This window comes from Taudactylus pleione, unplaced genomic scaffold, assembly GCF_031769625.1.
Source record: "Taudactylus pleione unplaced genomic scaffold, aTauple2 ptg000173l, whole genome shotgun sequence".
In the NCBI taxonomy this organism is placed as follows: Eukaryota; Metazoa; Chordata; class Amphibia; order Anura; family Myobatrachidae; genus Taudactylus; species Taudactylus pleione.
In genome coordinates, this window is record NW_028284575.1 from 1180816 (window position 1) to 1203786 (window position 22971).

General features: G+C 49.2%; 1 protein-coding gene across 1 annotated transcript; it reads right to left on the minus strand.

Moving 5' to 3' along the window:
• Positions 1–1526: 1526 nt before the first annotated feature.
• On the minus strand, positions 1527–21838 carry DBI (diazepam binding inhibitor, acyl-CoA binding protein). The gene is made up of 4 exons (XM_088475542.1): positions 21731–21838; positions 6588–6705; positions 3933–3995; positions 1527–1727 (listed from the first exon to the last, which is right to left on the minus strand). Exons 1-4 carry the CDS (start codon positions 21737–21739, stop codon positions 1651–1653), a joined length of 267 nt encoding a protein of 88 aa, XP_088331668.1. The 5' UTR covers positions 21740–21838; the 3' UTR covers positions 1527–1650.
• Between the last annotated feature and the right edge of the window lie 1133 nt (positions 21839–22971).

Genomic DNA, 22971 nt, shown 5'->3' on the forward strand with positions numbered 1-22971 from the left:
TGAGGAGCCATTGAAGCAGTGGCCACGTACAGTATGTAGGCTTGCATATCATCCCTTTAATTCGTGACACGTGAATTACACAGGTTATGTGGCTGATTAAAACCAGGTGAAATGGAGACTTGAAGTCAGCCGGCCACAGAACCTGTAATTTACATGTGTGTCTAATTACAGGGATGACTTGGCAAGCCTACACATATAGAGCAGTGATCTGACCGACTATTTACTGACGGCTGCGTCCTCGCACATCTACTCCCAGACAGCGCCCTCTAGCAGGATAAATACACAAAGCTGGCCCCTAAAATGTAAGGAGTATAAATATAGGTTTATTCCTAGTACTTTATAAAATGCATCTTAATTACTATTACCGTAGAACACGTGCACCCAAATCTTCCGTGTTGTAGCTGGGACACAGAATCACAAGTGAATAATTAGAAACACCTGGGGATCTTCTAAAATGTGTCAGTCAGAAATTAATACACCTGTGCTCCTGCAAGGAGATGTGGAAAACATGCACAGTTAAGCTGGATACACACTATACGATATGTCATCCGCAACGGATTGAAACGACCATCGTATATAGCGGGTACCCTGAAAACCACCCAGTTTATCATCCAATGAATTGTGTGGTTGCATTTTCCAGTTGGATGTGCTGCATATCAGATGGGACGATGCGGTATAGTTTACACTAGACATGTAACGATAGATCGACCAATGTGTATAGCGATGTGATATATATCGTTACATTGCATTGCCGCGTCTCTTGGTCTTCTAGTCGTGTACCCAGCTTTAGTGTGTCCTGAGGACTGTGCACTATTGTGGTTGGGATCCCCAAGTATAGGTGTGCCATCGGGGCAGGGAGTAGTATTATGCTGGCCACACACAGGGCGATTGATCACACGATTTGGGCAGTTTCTACAGGTTGGACAGACCAATCATTTGAAAACAGTTACATTTTGAGTCTTCTGCGACCCCGATGCGCGTCCGCAGTCATCTAATTGGATCGCAGATCAGATGGTTTTGCAGAGAGATCTCAACTGATCGTGTAGGAACTGACACACATTATGAGATGTGATTGATCAAATCGTATGGTCTTATGGGAAATTGCTGCATTTTAAATACAAATCGTCCTGTATCTGAAGGGAAGAATATTCAAGGGAAATCGTACAACTGATCTTACCAACTTTTGAATCTCACCGTGTATGGCCGCCATTAGTGCGCAATAGTGGAGAGGGTCAATTTGAAAACCTGTGCGAGTTCCAAAAAGCAGATTTCGTGATCACAACTGAGGACCCAAACTCACATTATATATACGCCCCTCCCTCTTCCACCACCTTCCTCCAGATTGTGTAACCCCCTCACTACCACATTTATATCCCCAATCCCTCCCTCATGAAGCTGGTTACTATTATCACGGTGAGATCTTTTCAGGTTCTGACAGCGCTGAAGAACAGAACATAAGAACAACAAATGGTTTAATCCCACTGAGGGTACAAATGGCAGAACACGCTGGGAAAGGATCCACACAATGAAAAGAAAACACTGGAGGTTTATTTATAACATGAGCAGACAGAACAGGATTAAATCACTTCACACTGGAACCGTTCCAGACTGGCACCTGCGCGGGACGGACGCAGCTCTTCCGGGAGCCCTCTAATTCGTTCCATATTTCCCCTTCAGCTCCTCCACAAACTTGATGTAACAAGCTCTTGCCTCTTCCTGGCTGGTGCCTAGAAAATAGCGCAGACAGACGCTCATTAGTCGCATACGACGCACAATCCTAATGCTGCAGAGCGCAAGAAATGCATCATTAATAAACGATGGACAGGAAACGGGTCTACGTGTTATTATCACAATATTTGAGAGTTCTATGAATTACCTTCCAAAGTCACCATGCTCATTTCTTCCCAACGCAATTGGAAAAAGAACAGGATCACAACTAAAGGACTGCGTTGAATAATTTGCACGTGCGGAAGGTTCCTGTACAACTTGATCAAAATGAACAAATTGTACAAATCGGACAGTAATGCGTCCGGACACCGCTATTGTGCCTATAAAAGTGTCCTCTCCATTAGATAAAGTGTTAAATAATGACAGCTGCGCTAGCAATTTCTCTGCTGGATCATCCATAGCGAGTAAGAAAGACAGCGCCACCCAGAGGCCACACCGCCTAGTTCAGATGCAGCGAGGAAAGTGGGCGACTATGGGGACGGGATGGGACTGTGAGCCAGGAGCAATCAGATTCTGCAGACTGCTGAGTGATAAATATGAGCGGTGTATGATACACTTGTATACCAGTAACTATTGCATGAATATTTCCCGTGCGTCGCCCCAATGCAGAGCTCCCACGACGTCTATTACTGGACACTTTCACAGTCAGTCCACTCCATTAGATCCCAACCCCGAGCTAGCTCACATCCAGACCGTCGGGGTCAGTGTTACGGGGGTTTGAGGGCCAGGGCGGAGACTGCAGGACAGAAAGAAGCCCGGTGTTACTGAGTTGCCCCCAGGTACACAGCCCAGAGCCGTCTGTGTGGGGATACTCTGGGAACCTTGTGCTGTGATGGTCACTAGTGGGGCTGGGGGGACAGAGGACCTCATTCAGAGGCGGTCGCAAGCGCCGTTGCGCTCGCAACCGACTCGATGGTTAGTCCTGCGCACGTGCAGCGGCCGCACTGTGCGTGCGCAAGCCCCGGAGCGGGAGAGAAAATCTCTCGCTCCGGAGCTCTCTACAAAAGGGGCGGCTGTCGATGGTGATCGACAGCTCGCCCCGTTTTGTAGGCGTTCCCATGCGAACGCCTGCCGTTTTGTGGGTGGCGCACTAACATCATCAATGATGTCAATGGGGAGCTTCCTGCTCAAACAGAGCAGGAGCTCCCTGGGGCTTACGAGTGCCGAGACCCAACCTAAGGGTCTCGTCGTAAGCCCCGATGGTCGCGATGGTGATGACCATCGCGACCATCACCCTGGTCGCAAGCTAAGCTGTGGGTGGTAACCCACAGCTTAGCCTGCGACCAGGAGGCCGCACTTTATAAAATGAAGCGCCCGCCCTCATTCAGAGAGAGCGATCGCTTCTTGCGACCGCCTCTGAATGAGGGCCAGAATGAGATGGACACGTCAGAGCGTGGGTATACACAGTTTGGGGGCATTGTGTCATGTCCAGGAGTCGGCTCGTTTGTAGAGCATTTCATGAAAAGGTCCTTTAAAAGCCGATTATATGCGATAACCTCGCCTGATAATTATTTTATTCACCATATAAATATAAAAAGATGACATAAGTCTCTGTCTCATTAGATCCTGCAGCATCGTCCACAAAAGTGACAATAAAAGGAACGTTTAAAACAAATTAAGTAGGGGTAAGGGGACGGGGAGGAGAAAGAGCATTAGGGTTTCGCAGCAGATGCTGGCTACACGGCACAGTTCATGTCCCAACTTCCCAAACTACGCACGAGTCACACGCAAAAGCGCACCCAGCAGCTTGTATTGGCGGCCGTCCGCGAGTTTAGGCAAATGTAGGGGTTTTCATGCATTTTTGCGCAGTTGCACATAATCGCTTAACTACGTGAACAGTTAGCGTCAGCTATTGTTCCTACATTGATTAGTCTCATGAATGTATCCGAGAAGTGGATTCCCTACCACCTTCCCCCTTCAGCAGGATACCCTGTCCCTGACTTTCACCCACCCGCTCATTCCCTTTACTGGAGCCCCAGGACCCTCCATCCATGGCACAGCACTGTGTAATAAAAGAGGGGGCGCTGTACTCCAGACACGGAGAAGCCTGGGGCAGATCCCGGGGCAGGAGCAGGGCAATAAATGTGTGACTGGGAATGCAGCTTTACCAAAGGTTTCCATTTAATAAAAGGGATATAGCAGCAAGTGACGAGATGAAGAGCAAAAATGATGGAACAGGACACGGAAACCCCAACACCTCCTACCTTTCTTAGCAGACCATGAGTCCCACTTGGCTTTACCCTTGAAGTCCATGAATCCGGGTCTCTCTGTAGGGACAGGAAATACAGAATTCACAGACAGAGTCTCAGCCATTCCGCTATCATCTTACACTTTATTTTCTCAGCTTTATAAACACGGTCGTAAAGTTTCACCAGTAAAAAACGTTTTGCTTGTGTGCAGCGGTTACAGGTCAGACATATAACTGAGCGGCTGTCACTAACTATAAACTGTACTAAGTCTGCTCCCTTCAGATAACAGAACTGTGGTGGAGGCTTGTATCTGTGTGCTCACATTCAGTGTATCCGGAAAGTATTCACAGCGCTTCACTTTTTCCACATTGTTATGTTACAGCCTTATTCCAAAATGGAATAAATTCATTTTTGTCCTCAAAATTCTACACACAATACCCCATAATGACAATGTGTAAAAAGATTTTTTGAGATTTTTGCAAATTTAATAAAAAAAAACAACTAAGAAATCACATGTACATAAGTATTCACAGCCTTTGCCATGAAGCTCAAAATTGAGCTCAGACGCATCCTGTTTCCACTGATCATCCTTGAGATGCTTCTACAGCTTAATTGGAGTCCACCTGTGGTAAAGTCAGTTGTTTGGACATGATTTTGAAAGGCATACACCTGTCTATGTGGAATCCGGCGGTTCAAATCCCGACAGCAGCATCCCGACAAGGATGAAAGTCCCAATTGTCCCCAGGTAAGTATTCACTAACCTATTCTACCCCCTAACCCTCCCTTAGGGGTGCCTAACCCTAACCTTCCCCCCCAGTGCCTAACCCTAACCCCCCCTTCCCCGCCACCTAAACCTAAGACCCCCGGGGGGGGGGTGCATAACCCTAAGCCCCCCCCGGGGGTTCCTAACCGTTACCGTTCCTCCCCCTAGCCTAACCCTAAACTCCCGGGGGGTGGTGCCTAACCCTAAGTCCCCCCCGCCCCCACCCGCGCTCTGCATCACTTCGATTGGGATGCCGGTCTCCCGGCGTCGGTAAAATGACAGGCGTCTAGATTTAGACACCTGTCATTTAACCCTCGCCGGGATTAAGCAGTCAGGAAGCCGGCTGACGGGATTAGGTCCGCCGGCTTCCCGTCTGCATACCGTCTATGTAAGGTCCCACACTTGACAGTGCACGTCAGAGCACAAACCAACCATGAAGTCCAAGGAATTGTCTATAGACCTCCGAGACAGGATTGTCTCGAGGCACAAATCTGGGGAAGGGTACAGAAAAATATCTGCTGCTTTGAAGGTCCCAATGAGCACAGTGGCCTCAATCATCCGTAAATGGAAGAGGTTCAGAACCACCAGGACTCTTCCTAGAGTTGGCCGGCTGTCTAAACTGAGCGATCGGGGGGAGAAGGGCCCTAGTCAAGGAGGTGACCAAGAACCCGATGATCACTCTGTCAGAGCTACAGCATTCCTCTGTGGAGAGAGGAGAACCTTCCAGAAGGACAACCATCTTTGCAGCAATGCACCAATCAGGCCTGTGTGGTAGAGTGGCCAGACGGAAGCCACTCCTTAGTAAAAAGCACATGGCACCGTGCCTGGAGTTTGCCAAAATGCACCTGAAGGACTCTCAGACCATGAGAGACAAAGATTGAACTCTTTGGTGTGAATGCCAGGCATTCTGTAACCAGGCACCGCTCATCACCAGGCCAATACCATCCCTACAGTGAAGCATGGTGGTGGCAGCATCATGCTGTGGGATGTTTTTCAGCGGCAGGAACTGGGAGACTAGTCGGGATAGATGGAAAGATGAATGCAGCAATGTACAGAGACATCCTGGATGAAAACCTGCTCCAGAGCGCTCTTGACCTCAGACTGGGGCGACGGTTCATCTTTCAGCAGAACAACGACCCTAAGCACACAGCCAAGATATCAAAGGAGTGGCTTCAGGACAACTCTGTGAATGTCCTTGAGTGGCCCAGCCAGAGCCCAGACGTGAATCTGATTGAACATCTCTGGAGAGATCTGGAAATGGCTGTGCACCGACGCTTCCCATCCAACCTGATGGAGCTGGAGAGGTGCTGCAAAGAGGAATGGGCGAAACTGTCCAAAGATAGGTGTGCCAAGCTTGTGGCATCATATTCATAAAGACTTGAGGCTGTAATTGCTGCCAAAGGTGCATCAACAAAGTATTGAGCAAAGGCTGTGTGCAAAAAAACTTTTTACACGTTGTCATTATGGGGTATTGTGTGTAGAATTTTGAGGACAAAAATGAATTTTTTCCATTTGGGAATAAGGCTGTAACATAACAAAATGTGGAAAAAGTGAAGCGCTGTGAATACTTTCCGGATGTACTGTAGATCACTGATCAGCGGACGCCCCGGCTAGACCTAAAAGTGCTGGGATATCGCTTTGTAATTAGAGGATTGCCAATCGCAGGACCAGAACAGATTTATCGGATGTGTCCGGAATAACAAGGTGGATCCCACCTGTTGCTCGGGGACGGTATAAAACATTCTGACACCCCAGTTATAAAAGTGACCCTCATTGTGCCTCTGTATCTAGCCCTAACATAGACGGTCCAACCCAATCAGTCGGGAGTATATACTGTAAAATGATTTCTATTATTTATCGCACAACAGACACAGTAGCCAGACTGAGCTACTATAGCCCACACAGACCCGTGTTCACATCCCCGACGGTCGCCTGCTTATACAGGGCATAGACTTCCAGCATCTCCTGGTCGCTTGGAGTGGATTTCAGCTTCTTCACATCCTCTGCGGCCTTTTCAAAATCAGCCTGTGATGGAAAGAGAAGAAGTGGGGTCAGGGAGAAAAAGCAAATTGCAGGTTAGGAGCATTTCTACCAGCCTCCAGCAGAGGGCAGTCCTCAGTCAGGGATATAATTATACATTCCTGCACATCCCAGGATCCATTTGTCAACAAAACAATGCAGGGACACTAATCGTGTAGATGGACTGGGGTGGGGTTTTTTTTGTAGTATCAGGACAACTGCATATTATAGAGTGTAACCCTGGCTACACACCACCCAATCCTGAAATTTTGCACCAAGTACACATTAATGTATAGTGATCATTGGTTAACACTGAGGATATCAGCCTAGGAGACAAAACCACCGTGCAACCGGTATCTGTAACGCGGCAGACAACTGGTGTAATGGGTTGTGTCCGTGTATGGAAGCAGACAGTAAGGAGAGCTGCTGTAATTAATGACGGTCTAAGTATCACAGACAGTGGGGGGCTTGGTGTAATGAATGGGGGTATTATTGAATGACTAGGCAGTGTGGGGGGTTTGGTGCAATTAATGGGGTTATTAGTGTATGACAGTAGACAGTAGGGGGGCTTGGTGTAATGAAAGAGGGTATTAGTGCATGACAGGAGACAGTGGGGGTGGGGGGGGTTTGGTGTAATGAATGAGGGCATTAGTGTGTGACAGCAGACAGTGGGGGGCTTGGTGTAATGTATGGGGGTATTAGTGTATGAGAGCAGACAGTGGGGGGCTTGGTGTAATGTATGGGGGTGTTAGTGTATGAGAGCAGACAGTGGGGGGCTTGGTGTAATGAGTGAGGGTATTAGTGTATGACAGCAGACAGTGGGGGGCTTGGTGTAATGAATGGGGGTATTAGTGTATGACAGCAGACATTGGGGGGCTTGGTGTAATGAATGAGGGTATTAGTGTATGACAGCAGACAGTAGGGGGGCTTGGTGTAATGAATGAGGGTATTAGTGTATGACAGCAGACAGTAGGGGGGCTTGGTGTAATGAATGAGGGTATTAGTGTGTGACAGCAGACATTGGGGGGCTTGGTGTAATGTATGGGGGTGTTAGTGTATGACAGCAGACAGTGGGGGGCTTTGTGTAACGCATTAATCTGGTCCTAACGGAGTTTTACCTTTTCACCTTATAGAATAGGAGGGATATATTGTATCCCATTGTAAGGCGCTATGAAACCCTTGTAACGGCTTATAAATAAAAGATAATAGTTAGAATAATAGAAATATATAATATATGGGAGCACAAATGTGTAAATCGTTTTGCTTTTTTCCATACCTTCCACACTGATACAGTCATCACTGGCATCACCCAACCTCCACACTGATACAGTCATCACTGGCATCACCCAACCTCCACACCGATACAGTCATCACTGGCATCACCCAACCTCCACACCGATACAGTCATCACTGGCATCACCCAACCTCCACACCGATACAGTCATCACTGGCATCACCCAACCTCCACACTGATACAGTCATCACTGGCATCACCCAACCTCCACACTGAACCCACCTTCACTCCCGGCAATCACGTCACCAGTCTCTCCCCCACCCTCCGTGCCAAAGCAGTCACCAGTCTCCTCCCTCACCAAAGCCGTAACCGGTCCCCTCCCCCACCAATTCTGGCACCAGTCCCCTCCCCCACCAAAGCCGTCACCAGTCTCCTCCCCCACCAAAGCCGTCACCAGTCTCCTCCCCCACCAAAGCCGTCACCAGTCTCCTCCCCCACCAAAGCCGTCACCAGTCTCCTCCCCCACCAAAGCAGTCACCAGTCTCCTCCCCCACCAAAGCAGTCACCAGTCTCCTCCCCCACCAAAGCAGTCACCAGTCTCCTCCCCCACCAAAGCAGTCACCAGTCTCCTCCCCCACCAAAGCAGTCACCAGTCTCCTCCCCCACCAAAGCAGTCACCGGTCTCCTCCCCCACCAAAGCCGTAACCGGTCCCCTCCCCCACCAATTCTGGCACCAGTCACCTTCCCCACCAAAGCAGTCACCAGTCTCCTCCCCCACCAAAGCAGTCACCAGTCTCCTCCCCCACCAAAGCAGTCACCAGTCTCCTCCCCCACCAAAGCAGTCACCAGTCTCCTCCCCCACCAAAGCAGTCACCAGTCTCCTCCCCCACCAAAGCAGTCACCAGTCTCCTCCCCCACCAAAGCAGTCACCAGTCTCCTCCCCCACCAAAGCAGTCACCAGTCTCCTCCCCCACCAAAGCCGTCACCAGTCTCCTCCCCCACCAAAGCAGTAACCGGTCCCCTCCCCCACCAAAGCCGTCACCAGTCTCCTCCCCCACCAAAGCCGTCACCAGTCTCCTCCCCCACCAAAGCCGTCACCAGTCTCCTCCCCCACCAAAGCCGTCACCAGTCTCCTCCCCCACCAAAGCCGTCACCAGTCTCCTCCCCCACCAAAGCAGTCACCAGTCTCCTCCCCCACCAAAGCAGTCACCAGTCTCCTCCCCCACCAAAGCAGTCACCAGTCTCCTCCCCCACCAAAGCAGTCACCAGTCTCCTCCCCCACCAAAGCAGTCACCAGTCTCCTCCCCCACCAAAGCAGTCACCAGTCTCCTCCCCCACCAAAGCAGTCACCAGTCTCCTCCCCCACCAAAGCAGTCACCAGTCTCCTCCCCCACCAAAGCAGTCACCAGTCTCCTCCCCCACCAAAGCAGTCACCAGTCTCCTCCCCCACCAAAGCAGTCACCAGTCTCCTCCCCCACCAAAGCAGTCACCAGTCTCCTCCCCCACCAAAGCAGTCACCAGTCTCCTCCCCCACCAAAGCAGTCACCAGTCTCCTCCCCCACCAAAGCAGTCACCAGTCTCCTCCCCCACCAAAGCAGTCACCAGTCTCCTCCCCCACCAAAGCAGTCACCAGTCTCCTCCCCCACCAAAGCAGTCACCAGTCTCCTCCCCCACCAAAGCAGTCACCAGTCTCCTCCCCCACCAAAGCAGTCACCAGTCTCCTCCCCCACCAAAGCAGTCACCAGTCTCCTCCCCCACCAAAGCAGTCACCAGTCTCCTCCCCCACCAAAGCAGTCACCAGTCTCCTCCCCCACCAAAGCAGTCACCAGTCTCCTCCCCCACCAAAGCAGTCACCAGTCTCCTCCCCCACCAAAGCAGTCACCAGTCTCCTCCCCCACCAAAGCAGTCACCAGTCTCCTCCCCCACCTTTGGTACCAGTATCCGGTGGCAAAGCATTCGGAACAGAGCTGTGATTGGACTGACACTCTCCTCCATCTTGGCAATGCTGACACTTCTTTTGTCTTACATTGCGCAGTCAGTGCTGCCTTTGTATTATATGCAGCTGCCAACTCTCCTCAATAATATGCCAAATAAAAAGATAAGGAGGGGGAGGAGGAAAACAAATTTACACTGTATGAGAGGAATTCAATTGTTTTTTGAGCGCCAGACGGAGCCATTGAAATGATGTGAAATCCCGGCTGCGCAATGCTGTCCAGCAAATATTTAACTGCTGCAGTAGGCATATATAGGAAGCAGACGCCTCCTGACAGCAACTGCGATCTAAATGCAGCGTCAGTAGACCATTGGTCACAATGGCGTCAGCACCGGTCAGCATACTCAGCCTGGCAGCTTGCGAGGCCAGGAAAATCTGTGCCCAACGACGCATACCCCGTCCTCGGCACTCCCGGAAATGGTGGGCGATATACCCCCCCCCCACCCCCCGTTTCTGGGAGCGTTGCCCAGGCAGGCCTCTGCTCCATCCCCCAAACACCGCGGTATGTCAATCATGCTGCGACTTGGGGGATCTACGAGCGAGATTGCAGGACCTGTTCTGCACACGCGCATACCCCAAACAATCGGATTAGCGCGTAAACAATCGTGTTTATGTACTAAATCGGATTCAAGCCCAAAGTTCTTAAAAAGAATATTCCCCAAACTGCCAAGAACAGTCACAATTCGGTACTTGTCTAAATCTGTCGGTCATAGCTGCCGATTACAAAGTGGCAACCGAAAAGAATATTAAACCAAACCGACCAACAGCGGGTTTGACTAACCAGGTATTTGTAAAAATGATTAATATCCTGTTATATCACATATACAATTAATCCCACTCTGTTTTATACCAGCACTAGTTTTGCTTTGAGAGCTGAGCTAAGCTTGTCCATCACCTGCCGGGATGTAGGTATATTACCGCCGCCCCGAATTCCAGATGTTGGAAGGCCGACCAGGGACTAAAGAATGGCGTCGAAATCCCTGACGACTATATCCCGACGGCTGGCATCCCCAACGAAGGTAAATGCGGATTGTTAGCTCTTAGCCGCAGGGGGGGTGGGTTAGGTTTAGGCACCCCCAGGAGGATTTAAGGTTAGGCAAACCCCCAGGAGGGTTAGGGTTAGGCTAGGGGGATTAGGGTTAAGCACCCCCTGGGAAGTGTTAGGTTTAGGGTGCGGGAAGGGGGGGGTTAGGCACCACCGGGGGGAGGATTAGGGATTGTCAGATGAACGATTTTACCAAAGATTTGACCGTTTTGAAAGATTTTTGACTGCATTAAAATGAATGGAATCGTCCAAGTCTGACTGCAAACACATCAGATGTCAGATATCGTTATCTGACCATCGGGAACGTGCATTGTTCAAATCGTTCATCTGACAGATATGTCAGATTTTCCTTCAGATATGAACGATTGAACAATTTTTTAAATCGTTATCGTTCAGATCTGAAGAAAAATCTGACCGTGTGTATGCTCCATTAGGGTTAGGGGGAAGGGAGGGTTAGGGTACTTACGTGCCCCTGTCGGGATATGTCTCCATCGGGCATCCGGCGTTGGTATGAGAACCGCCGGCTATTCAGCCGTCTGTAATTTATACCGATTCCCACTAGCCTTATAGCATCACACTGCAGTTTAGGGGTGCAGCAGTTCCACCCAAGCCCCCCTTATAGGCTACGTCGCTCAGCAGGCCTGTGGGAATACAGAAGCTTTATGACCTTTTTTCTAGACACCGGCATCTATTCTCCCTATCTGCAGCGCTTGGGGCTGCCCGGCGTGTCCGTAAGTGCCGGGCAAGCCCCCAAGTATGACGAAAAGGGGACGCGTCTTATAGACACGCCCCTTTTCATGACCACGCCCCCTTTTCTGGCACGCGCGCACACAACCTTGCCCTCTCTAGCTCCGGCGCCCTGCCTGCCGCCGGAGCTAGAGTGAACACTACATTTAAATGTGTCGCCTGTGGTTACCAAAAAAAATCTCTGCATTTCCCAATAACAAGGCCATAAACTCCGCTGTCTTAAAATAACCCCCCTCTGGGATACTAGACTTTTTCCAGGCTGCATCCACTCTGGTGAACGCCCTAACGCACACAACAAGACTTCTCGCTGGTCACCAAACATTCCCGAAAAACTCACCTCTTCAGACAGCTTATTACAATTCCAGCACCAAACAGCCATTCTCATTCTCCAGGAGGATTTACCCTCGTGCTCTAGATTTTGGTTACTAAATCTTCTACGGAGACCTCAGGCACAATATAAAATGACACATACTAAGTGCCCTAAAGGCCGTTATTCCAGTGCTCTGGAGATCCGTTTCTACTCCCACTAGGCTGAATGGCGTGCTCGCTTAGATCACTATGTGCCAAATGTAATAGGCTGCGAATTAGTAAAAACTGCGAGTTTAGCGCTAAACTCGCATTTTTTACTCATTCGCAAATGTAATGGGGAGCGGCTATAGTAAAACTCGCAATTTCTGGGCTTTACTATAACTCACAAAAAAAACATCTCGCATCCAAATGTCTCTGGATTGAACGCGGACAATGTAATAGAGTGCGAGGGCTTCACTTACACATATTATTGCCTGAGAACTCACAAAGACAATGGACCAACGAGTTTATCCTGAGCAGGTCAGAGTAACACAGAAACATGCACATATCTATGAGATACCTGCATATTTGTGTCTACATATGAAAACACTTTTTTTTTTGGTGGGAACCGCGACATTGCATCCAATGATGTAACCACAAGGTTACTTGAGCCTTGAACCTTGTGGTTACATCATTGGATACAATGTAGCGGTTACCACCATAGACTTCAATGGAGATTTCACACCATTGAAGTCTATGGAGGAGACAGACTGACCGCGCACAGCCAATCAGTGGGCAGCTCCGACGGAGATGCCCGCTGATTGTCTGGTGGCTCCTGCAATGACTGGGCACACGTGGTCCCCAGTCATTCATATGGAGGAAGGGTATGTGTAAACACACACACACACACACACACACCTTTCCTCCTGTCCAGTATGGTTTTGGGCTTCTGCGTTTTTTTTTATTTTAACCCCCTGGATGCCTACATGTACTGAAGAGGACAAGAACAACGCATAGGAGAGGATTTTTTATTACAGGTACACCTATGGAATCCTACTGGGCAAGGGGACATGATGTCATCAGGGATACCAGGTGAGGATGTGTGATAGCGAGTGTGAATGTATGTTATAATAAACTTTTACTGACACGGAGTGTGTGTGTGTTCTGTGGTTTTTTAAGTATTTATTTATTTAGCTGTGGAACTACAGGTACCAGAAGGCCCGTAATGCCCCGCATGCTGGTACTTGCTGTTCTCCAAGTACCAGCATGCGGGGGAGGCTTGCTGGGACCTGTAGTTCCACAGACAAAGACAATATTTTCACATCACACTATACTATCAACCCGGCACCCACCGGCCAGGGGTGCCAGGGATAGCCCCAGGCTATCAGCCTAGGCCTGGGGTGCCCTGGAGAGGGGGACCCCTTTATTGGGAGGGTCCCCACCTCCCCAGGGACCCCCGGCCTTAGCTGACTATCGGTCAGGGGTAATGCCTGGGAACATGGTGAAAGGGTTTCCCTGGCTGAGGCATTACCCCCCCCCCCCCCCCCACTAGAAAGAGTCTGGTGCTGGTTATGGAAATTACAGGTGACCCCTACTCGTTTTGTCCCCTGTATTCCACATCCGGGTCCGGAGCAGAAAAGCCCTGTGCTGGTACTTAAAATACAGGGGCCCCCTACACATTTTGGCCCCTGTATTTTAAAAGCCAGCACAGGCTGCACAGAGCCCGGGGTGGTTATGCTTCTGGGGAGGGGGTGCACGTCTTTTTGTTTAAAACACACAGACAGAAGCCTTCACGGATCTGTGAAGGCTTCTGTATAACTCGCACCTTTTAATGCTAGTCGCATTACATAGGGAAATACTCGCAAAGATTCACATAGTAGCCTCGAGCTCAAAAGTTTGCAGACTATTACATTTGCGAGTCCCGACACCAACTCGCACCTTCAAAAAATGCAAGAAGGTGCGAGTTGGATTTTTAGTTTAACTCGAACCCTTTTACATTTGGCCCTATATGTCTATATTGTCATTATTATTATCCTTTATTTATATGGCGCCACAAAGGTTCCGCAGCGCCTTACATAGTACATAAATGAGTACACAAGAAAAACAGTTAATAGTAATACAAAACAATGCAGGACAAGGACATGGTGTATACACATTGCTGCATAGTACAAGCAGCCGGGCGTCAGCAACCAAAAGTTAGGTGCTGTTGATACTATAAGGGATAGGTGAAGCACGTGAGGGACGAGGGCCCTGCTCATGAGAGCTTACATTCTAAAGGGGAGGGGCAGACAGACAGGGGCGACACAGAGGGATAGATAGTGAGGAAGGAGCATGGAGCAGTGGGTTAGGATATGTGCTGTGGAATGTGTGTGTATAAGATGACCTGATGTTATGTCAAAATTAAGTCTTTCATTCATCTCTCTCTGACAGAAAATAGATTGTTTATGTGTTATGTACATGAGAGATGTACAAAATAAAGTTGTAGCACTTTAATTTTTGTCTGTTACATTTTAGCATCTAAATACATCCAGCTATTGCAGCTATTATGGGACTGTCCTGCCATCCTACTAGTGACTACTATAGTCCCAGCTGCTGGGTGCTATGCCATGCTCTAGTGAGTGGGTGCATCTCACATGCTAGACACACCCACAAATAGGTGCAGCCATGCCCAACATGCTGTGGTCCCACAGGATGTTACTGTACCCGGGCCCAGAATATCTCTCGGCAGCCCTGGAGGTGACAGGCAGAACCAGGTGGGCATAGTGGTGGGATAACAAGGCCATGGAGGAACAGGAAAGGCCGGGGAAAGAAGCAAAGGGTTGGAAAGGAGACTGATGAGAGAAAATAGGGGGAACAGCAAGTGGAGGAGACAAGAGGGGGAGGATAGGGATGGATAGAGTAGAGGATTATGTGGACATTGAATATGGGGGGTGTTTGAAGTAAGAGTGTTCATGCTGTGGATGAGGTAATAAGTAAGATGAAAACTGGAGATGAGGCAGCGTGATGTAGGGACAGCGTGATGTAGGGACAGCGTGATGTAGGGACAGCGTGATGTAGGGACAGCGTGATGTAGGGACAGCGTGATGTAGGGACAGCGTGATGTAGGGACAGCGTGATGTAGGGACAGCGTGATGTAGGGACAGCGTGATGTAGGGACAGCGTGATGTAGGGACAGCGTGGATTAAAGTTGTCAAACACTCAACAAGATTTCACAACTACGTATATGGTACCAATGGCCGACTTATAAAGACTCTGTAGGAGTGTGGATGAGACCAATAGGGATATTAGAGGGTCTGCCAGCTAAGCTGCTTCCCGGCAGTGGTGTGACAAGTAGCCCTAATAAGAATCGTATATCTCTCTCATCATTATTATTTGACAGAGTTCGCTTCTCTGGTTTGGAGGCATTTTCATTTTATTTTCTCTTCTATTTTCTGTTCATTATTTTTGTTTCCATTTGGTTTTTGTATATTTATGAAAATACCAACTACATGTGATGACTTATTTATGATCAGACAGAGGCTGTGTTTTCACTGATACCCCTTTCAGACATACTAAGATTCCCGGGATTTTGGCCTGCCTCGGGCAAAATTCCCGGGTCTCATGTCTGTGTGACAGGCACCTACCCGGGAACACGTTCCCGGGTAGCCACCCCTGCAATCAACCAGGGTATTTCCCGGGAAAGACTACCCTGCTCTAGTGTTAATGGTGCAACCCAGGGATTTTACTCCCGGGCTGCACCAGGCAGTTTCTGATTGGCCCTGGCTTCGACAGCCACTGGGGAGGCGGCACCAGCGGCGGTAACAGCGCCCGCACCTCTTCCCATACTCAGCGCTGACGTACTAGTGGTGTCAGGCCGGGGTACAGAGATCATTGTCCTTCTTCCTGATACCTGGCGGTGTGGAGAGCACAGGTGCCGGTAAGTGGGCAGACGCGACTCGCTGTCCAGTGACTTTCACGCGCAAAGCCAGCTCTCGTTGTCAGGGAGACGCGACCCCTGCCAGGCCAGTCACGTGTCGCCGCAGGGTCCTAGCACCGGCACTGTTGTCAGCAGGGATTGAGAGTGACTACACTCTGACAGCCCTCAGGGGAGATCAGCAGCAACCCGAGAGACGTGATTTGCAGCACTTTGAAAACTGATGAGAAAAGAAGGCCACCTATCATTGTCAGTATGATTCCCCAGGGCATGCTCCGCTGGGTCATTAACATTGATCATACACACATCTATCTATCATATTAAAAAATGGAGTCCTGGCATTATTTTATTGGTTAAACAATATACCCCAACAACATGGATAAGAGTGCTGCCAGTGTTAATAATATGCATGGTGCTGCACAGCCCTATAGAGTCCCAAAGTTCTTGCTGTGGATGGTACTTCTGCTTGTCACTTTCCCCACCTGTCCCTCTGCGCCTTACCGTCCACTTTAATAAAACGGTCTCAAAAACCCTGCTCTTGTCTGAAAGGGGTCTACCCAGGAATTTCCCGGGTATACAGTGTAGTGTGAAAGGGGGGTCTAGACCAAATACCCGGGATTTTTCACAGGAGAAATTCCTGGGTCTGATCAGGAAATTTCCCGGGTTGTATGTCTGAAAGGGGTATGAATATATAAATATATTTACGGTAGTAAAAAAAAAATAAAAAATTCCAGCACCACCTACATAACCTCTGTAAGCGATCCTACCCAATGACCTCCCCTCTACATGGCCAAACAACCCTGTTATAAGTCCTAAATTGCTGTCAACTGCCTGAATCATACAGCCCACTAAGCACTTTCTATATGAGGTACTTGACCTTCTGTGTTAAAAAATCCTATTTCCCTATAGAGTGTAAAGCCGCGTATCCACTAGCAGATAGAGGAACGACAGTACGATTACAACATCTTAAATCGTGCAGTCGTTCCTCATCCCCTGCAGTGAATACACTGAACGATATGTCATTCAGTACAGGCACCCTCCCTCATCCCTGAACATGACCAATCTGTCCTTATCGGCAGATTGACCGGCATGTTCAGGCGATGATTGATGTCGGAAGCGACCAACGGGAGCGCGCTTTGCTGGTCGTTTCCGACATTAAACTGCCCGATTGAACGAAAACGATGTCGTTATCGTTCTTTTATATCTGCAAGTGAATACGAGGCTTAAGTTTTCGAACAGGGCCCTCTTACCTGTGTTACTACCCAGTCTTGTTTTATTAATTTGTTCTCAGTTGTAAAGTAAAACTGAAAATACTGGCAGCCCGCTATACTGTATATATAAGTATTATTAATAACTATGGAATATCTTCAGTTCTGTTTCCACCCTGTAATGTTTCCCAACCTGTGAGTTACCAGAGGCCGCGAAGACACAGGAAGAACTTCACAAAGTAACAAAGGAGCTGAAGATTGCAACATAGTAACCAGACTGATATGTAACATTTATCACCAGTAATCTGGACACTGTACAGTGGACTCGATGTGTCATCACCAGATCTAACATCATTGCAGCAGACCATGGGCTGAATGGGGACAAAGATCACAGGGAGGGATCCCAGTCACCACATCTGCAGCCAGTGATATATGCAGACAATGGGAAGATAAATCGGGGCTATTTTGGGGGCAGTACTAACATCTAGCCAATCAACTACTAGTGGCATGAACAGGGCTTGAGGTACTGTGTGCCTCATGCCCCAGTGAGGTTATTAGTAGTGAACTGAAAAATAAGCAGCATGATTGGATCTACCTAAAGGCCTGACATTATTCTAATAGACTTTCCCCATTAATTACTTTATAAAAGGGTTATGGAAGTTGGACTAGTGATTTAATACAAGGGATCCTGCAGCACCCAGCACTATTACTGTCAGTGCAGGGATTCAGTCTGTCATTCTCCTTATTATAACACGTGAAGGGATCTAAATACGCCCAGAGTACATGGAAGATTAGGGACCAGATCCGAGCACAGATCCAAATCAGCTGAGAGGCTGTAACCACGTATTATGCAGGTATTGGACTACCAGGAGCTCCCCGTGTCAGGCACTTATCCACACTCCAAATCTTCTTATAGGAGGTCTCTGCAACCTCACCCAGCCCCCAACTGCTGCCTCACCCCCTCTCACCTGATTTTCATTGGAGAACTTGTACAAAAATGTAACATGCATTATACAGGTGTTGCTGTTGTATAAAGCCTCGGGACTAGGGATAGCCGTCGGTGGGTATCCAATGGTATAAAACCATTCAAAAGGGAAACAATCGATTGTTTCAACCACCGACGGTCATCCCTGCACTATGACATAGCGGTGTGCCAGCCAATCAGAACCGAGGGGCGAGGCTTCACAGGTGAATCAGGAGGCGGAGCTAGGCTCCATGTCCTGGCACTAGCACGAAGTTAAAAAACAACAACTAGGGGGCTTTCTGCCATCGATGGAGCAGAACCATTGGTTCTCCGCCATCAATGGCAAAACTATCTGACATCGGCTGTTAAACATCGATGGTCGATGGCAATCCCTATCCTGGCCCGGATTCAGAGGTGGTTGCTATTGTAGCCACGATTTTGAGTTTTCACACGAGCATGCGCATTTATGTTAATGCCACAGCCAATAGGATTCATACAGAAATGCCCACTAGAAATCAGCACAACTGCGTAACAAGTTGCAGTCTGCTGGTGTGCTGATGCAGGGGTGCTATATGTTTAGATATTAATTTACCGAGATTGACTGGGCTAAGGGCCCGATTCATTACGGATCGCAACTGTAATTATGCACGCAGGCGGAAGATTGTTGCGTACTGCGCATGGATCACAGTGCGCATAGGCCCCACTGCGATCGCAGAGATCATGCAGAATCATCTCAGAGTGATTGACAGGAAGTGACCGCTTGGGGTGTGTCGACAGGGGGGGGGGCAGCGAAACGCAGGCGTGTCAGTGCATTTGGGCGCCGTTACAGGGACATGAATAAATTAGCCACTGCGATGCCATACACAGCCTGAGCTCTCACTGCGTACAGGAAGGTTAGTAATTCCTGAGTAAGGTCTGACCTTGTGTAAGTGTGTGTGTGAGGCTGCGATGGTACTTTATGTTACCAATGGTTTTGCAGACTTGCAAGGTATTATGGATGTGTGTAGGGGGAAGTGGTCGTCCTTATGTTGGGCTGCGACAGCATAGCGATCGCAGACATTAGCATATTTTCACAGCGGGACTGCGTGCATAATCGCAGCTGTGATATGTAATGAGTCAGGCCCTAAGTACAGTAACCCTGATGCACATCTGTACAACAAGTGCACGATACAGTCGAATGCTGCATAGAGCTAGGATAAGCATTTATATAGGTCATTGATAGAGTGATCGGTATGATTTGTTCAAATCCCGACAGCGGAAGCCCGGCAGAGGTGAAGATCCCGACTGCGCTAAAGGCAAGTATAAACTAACCTAATCCCCCCATATCCCTCCCTTAGGGGTGCCCTAAAACTAAACCTTCCCCCCAAGCGCCTAACCCCCCTCCTTCCCCGCTGTTTAAACCCAAGGATCCCGGGGGGGGATGCCTAACCCTTACCTCCCCCAGGGGTGCCTAACCCTAACCCACCCCTCCCCTAGCCTAACCCTAACCCTCCCAGGGGGGGTGCCTAACCCCAAGTCTCCCCCGGGAGCCCCTAACCTATTCCTCCCCCCGCGGCTGTCCACACCCGGCGCCCGGCTTACCTTCGATCGATAAGCCGGGTGTCGGGCTACCAGTGTAGGTAAAATGACAGGCGGCGGAATGTTGATACCTGTCATTTAACCCCTGCCGGGATTAGACAGTAGGGAAGCCGGCGGTTGGGATTCCGTCCGTCGGCTTCCCATTTATAGATATGTCACTAGTCTGCCAGATAGATATAAATTCAGTTTAGCTACCTCTATGTTTATACTGTAATCCGAAAACTGTGTTTTTGATCATGCAATGTATTTTTATGTCACTTTATTGTGTGCGTATTCAAAAAGTTATGGTATTTCCCTGCAAGCATACAGCACTTTAGACGTTGGTTTGTTTTTGCAGTCTGCAACATGCCCGCGTCTGACAAGTCACCCCCGTTACAACCCTCTATCTGCGTCCAAATTGGTTCTGCGTCCCCCTGCGGTAAAATCAGGATGCATGCGCAATGCGACTTGGATGCAGACTGAATAAAAACATCCGCTTGCGTCTGACACATCAGGCCCTCAGTTATAATAGATTCTGCAGGTTGGCTGCTTGACGCTGCCATATCTGGAGCGACACAGGCTGGCACCGGACGAGGTCAACAGGGGGAGGCACAAGCTAGCAATGTATGGGGACAGGAGAGAGGACACAGAGGCTAATTATATGATGGCCTTTGCTACGTATAACCTTTACCTGCCAACATTTACAAATAATTATTCAATACAAGGTGTATGCTACTGCATGATAGTACAGGACACGAGCCCCGGGGCAGGGCCAGTACAGGGCACGAGACCCGGGGCAGGGCCACTACAGGACATGAGCCCCAGTGCAGGGACACTACAGGAAATGAGCCCCGGTGCAGGGACACTACAGGACATGAGCCCCGGTGCAGGGACACTACAGGACATGAGCCCCGGTGCAGGGACACTACAGGACATGAGCCCCGGTGCCGGGACACCACAGGACATGAGCCCCGATGCAGGGACACTACAGGACATGAGCCCCGGTGCAGGGACACTACAGCAGGGCCGTAACTAGGGGGGGCTGGAGGTGCACGTGCACCGGGTGCGCCGCTACACCAGCTGCCAGTGTCCTCCGGCCTGGCGCCGCAGGGAAGCTCCAAGCCGGACGCCCGCTTAGATTTTATTACCAACGGGCGCCCGACTCCTTCCCTACAGCGCCGCGGTAGCCGGAGTTCTCTCCTCAACTCCAGCTTCTGGCTCGCCCTATGGGCACTATGGGAGAGACGTAATGACATTACTATGGGGGCTTCACCATATGGGCTTTACTATGGGGGCACTACTACAGGGGCATTACCATATGGGCATTACTATATGGGCACTACTACCGGGCATTACTATGGGGGTATTGCTATATGGGCACTACTACAGGAGCATTACCTCAGGGGCACTGCTGCAGGGGGCATTACATTGGGGGAATTACCAGGGGGGGGGGCACCAAAGTACTGTCTTGCCCCGGGTGACAAATATTCTAGTTTCGCCCCTGAGTACAGAACATGAGACCCGCTGCAGGGACAGTACAGGACATGAGACCCGCTGCAGGGACAGTACAGGACATGAGACCCGCTGCAGGGACAGTACAGGACATGAGACCCGCTGCAGGGACAGTACAGGACATGAGACCCGCTGCAGGGATAGTACATTAGGTGAGTTATGGTACAAGGATATAAATCACAGTAATATAATACACTGTAGCTGGGATATTGTGTACAGATAGTATATTACATGGTGCAGGGACAGTACTATGATGAGTTATAGTACAAAGATATAAATCACAGTAATATAATACACTGTAGCTGGGATATGGTGTACAGATAGTATATTACATGGTGCAGGGACAGTACTATGATGAGTTATAGTACAAAGATATAAATCACAGTAATATAATACACTGTAGCTGGGATATGGTGTACAGATAGTATATTACATGGTGCAGGGACAGTACTATGATGAGTTATAGTACAAAGATATAAATCACAGTAATATAATACACTGTAGCTGGGCTATGGTGTACAGATAGTATATTACACTGAGACATGATGCAGAGATATATCAGTAAAGTACCTGAGACATGGTGCAGCGATGACTCCAATGACACGGGTATCTTGCAGGCCGGACAGACAGAGCACATGGATGGAGGAAGTGGGAATCGTAATGACACTGTGAATGCTCTAAATAAGACTCCACCCACTCACCTGTTTATGCATCCAATCCGCTTAGCACAGCGATGACACGTGACCCGCATAGCAGGGCCTTACGGCCATATTGAGTGGGGCATAGAAACAATGGTAGTGTCAGGGTACATCTACGGAAGGGGATCTATCCACAACCATAGAACAATGCCTTGCCAGTAATGTCAGATCTATCCAATCATTATATTACACAGGATATAGGATCGCCATAGTGTAAGGATCATGTAATTAGGATATAGGATATCAGGATATAGGAAATGTATATAGGTTATTATGATTCTATATTTTGTATATCAGGTGTAGAATATGTATATAGGATATTAAGTATAGGAGATGTGTAGTACCGGTTTAAAGGGATAGTATGGTAAGCATATGTGTGACCGGACGCCTTTCACCTAGGCCGTCCCTGGTCACGGGTTAGCGCTTTTGGACTCCCACTCACCGTCAGTGACCGCCTGTCACTGACCCCGTCCCCACTGCGCCGTGGGCGTTTAACGATGCTGCCACCACCAAACTCTACCATCGGCGTTTGGAACCGCTTATTAGGTACACTCAGGCTCCTGCCTCGGAACCTGAAACCGATTCTGCTGCGTATGCGTTTGACTAACTGCAGACACACCTCCTGGTTGGTGTCGGCTGTTCCCACCTGATCCCTCGCAATGGACCAGGTCTGCACGGTAGCTGGCAGAGGGCTTGAACTTGGAGACATGGAGCTCTTACCCAGAACAGCAGGAGAACGGAATAGCGTTTTGGCGCAATTCTGTTGGTCGCAGGATTGAGTCAATTGAATTCAGGCAAGATGTTTATTGCTCAAAGTCTTAAAGAAGACCCTCCCTTCCGCCTGAAGGGGAATATCAGCATACAAGATGTTACAGCAATTCTTCTCCACACAGGATTTACAAGGATGTACACATACAGGCAGGGCAGCCATCAGAAGTTATGGGGCCCGGGACTGACAAAAAAGGCAGGGCCCCCCCTCACACACCGTGACTCCTCTCTCATTCAGCAGCGCCCATGCCGGCTTACATGGAAACGTTTTTTTCCACAGGCCGACTGTGATGTAGGTAGGAGGCGGAGCAAGAGGGCGGCCCTGGGCAGCTGGGTGAGAAGTGG

Bases quoted from the DNA above. Each gene is read 5' to 3' on its own strand.
- DBI (XM_088475542.1), bottom strand. The intron at 3,996-6,587 runs GTCTGTGTGGGC...CTGTCCCTACAG, and splicing joins CGTCGGGGATGTGAACACGG to AGAGACCCGGATTCATGGAC. The intron at 1,728-3,932 runs GTAGGAGGTGTT...GCTATTTTCTAG, and splicing joins CTCATGGTCTGCTAAGAAAG to GCACCAGCCAGGAAGAGGCA.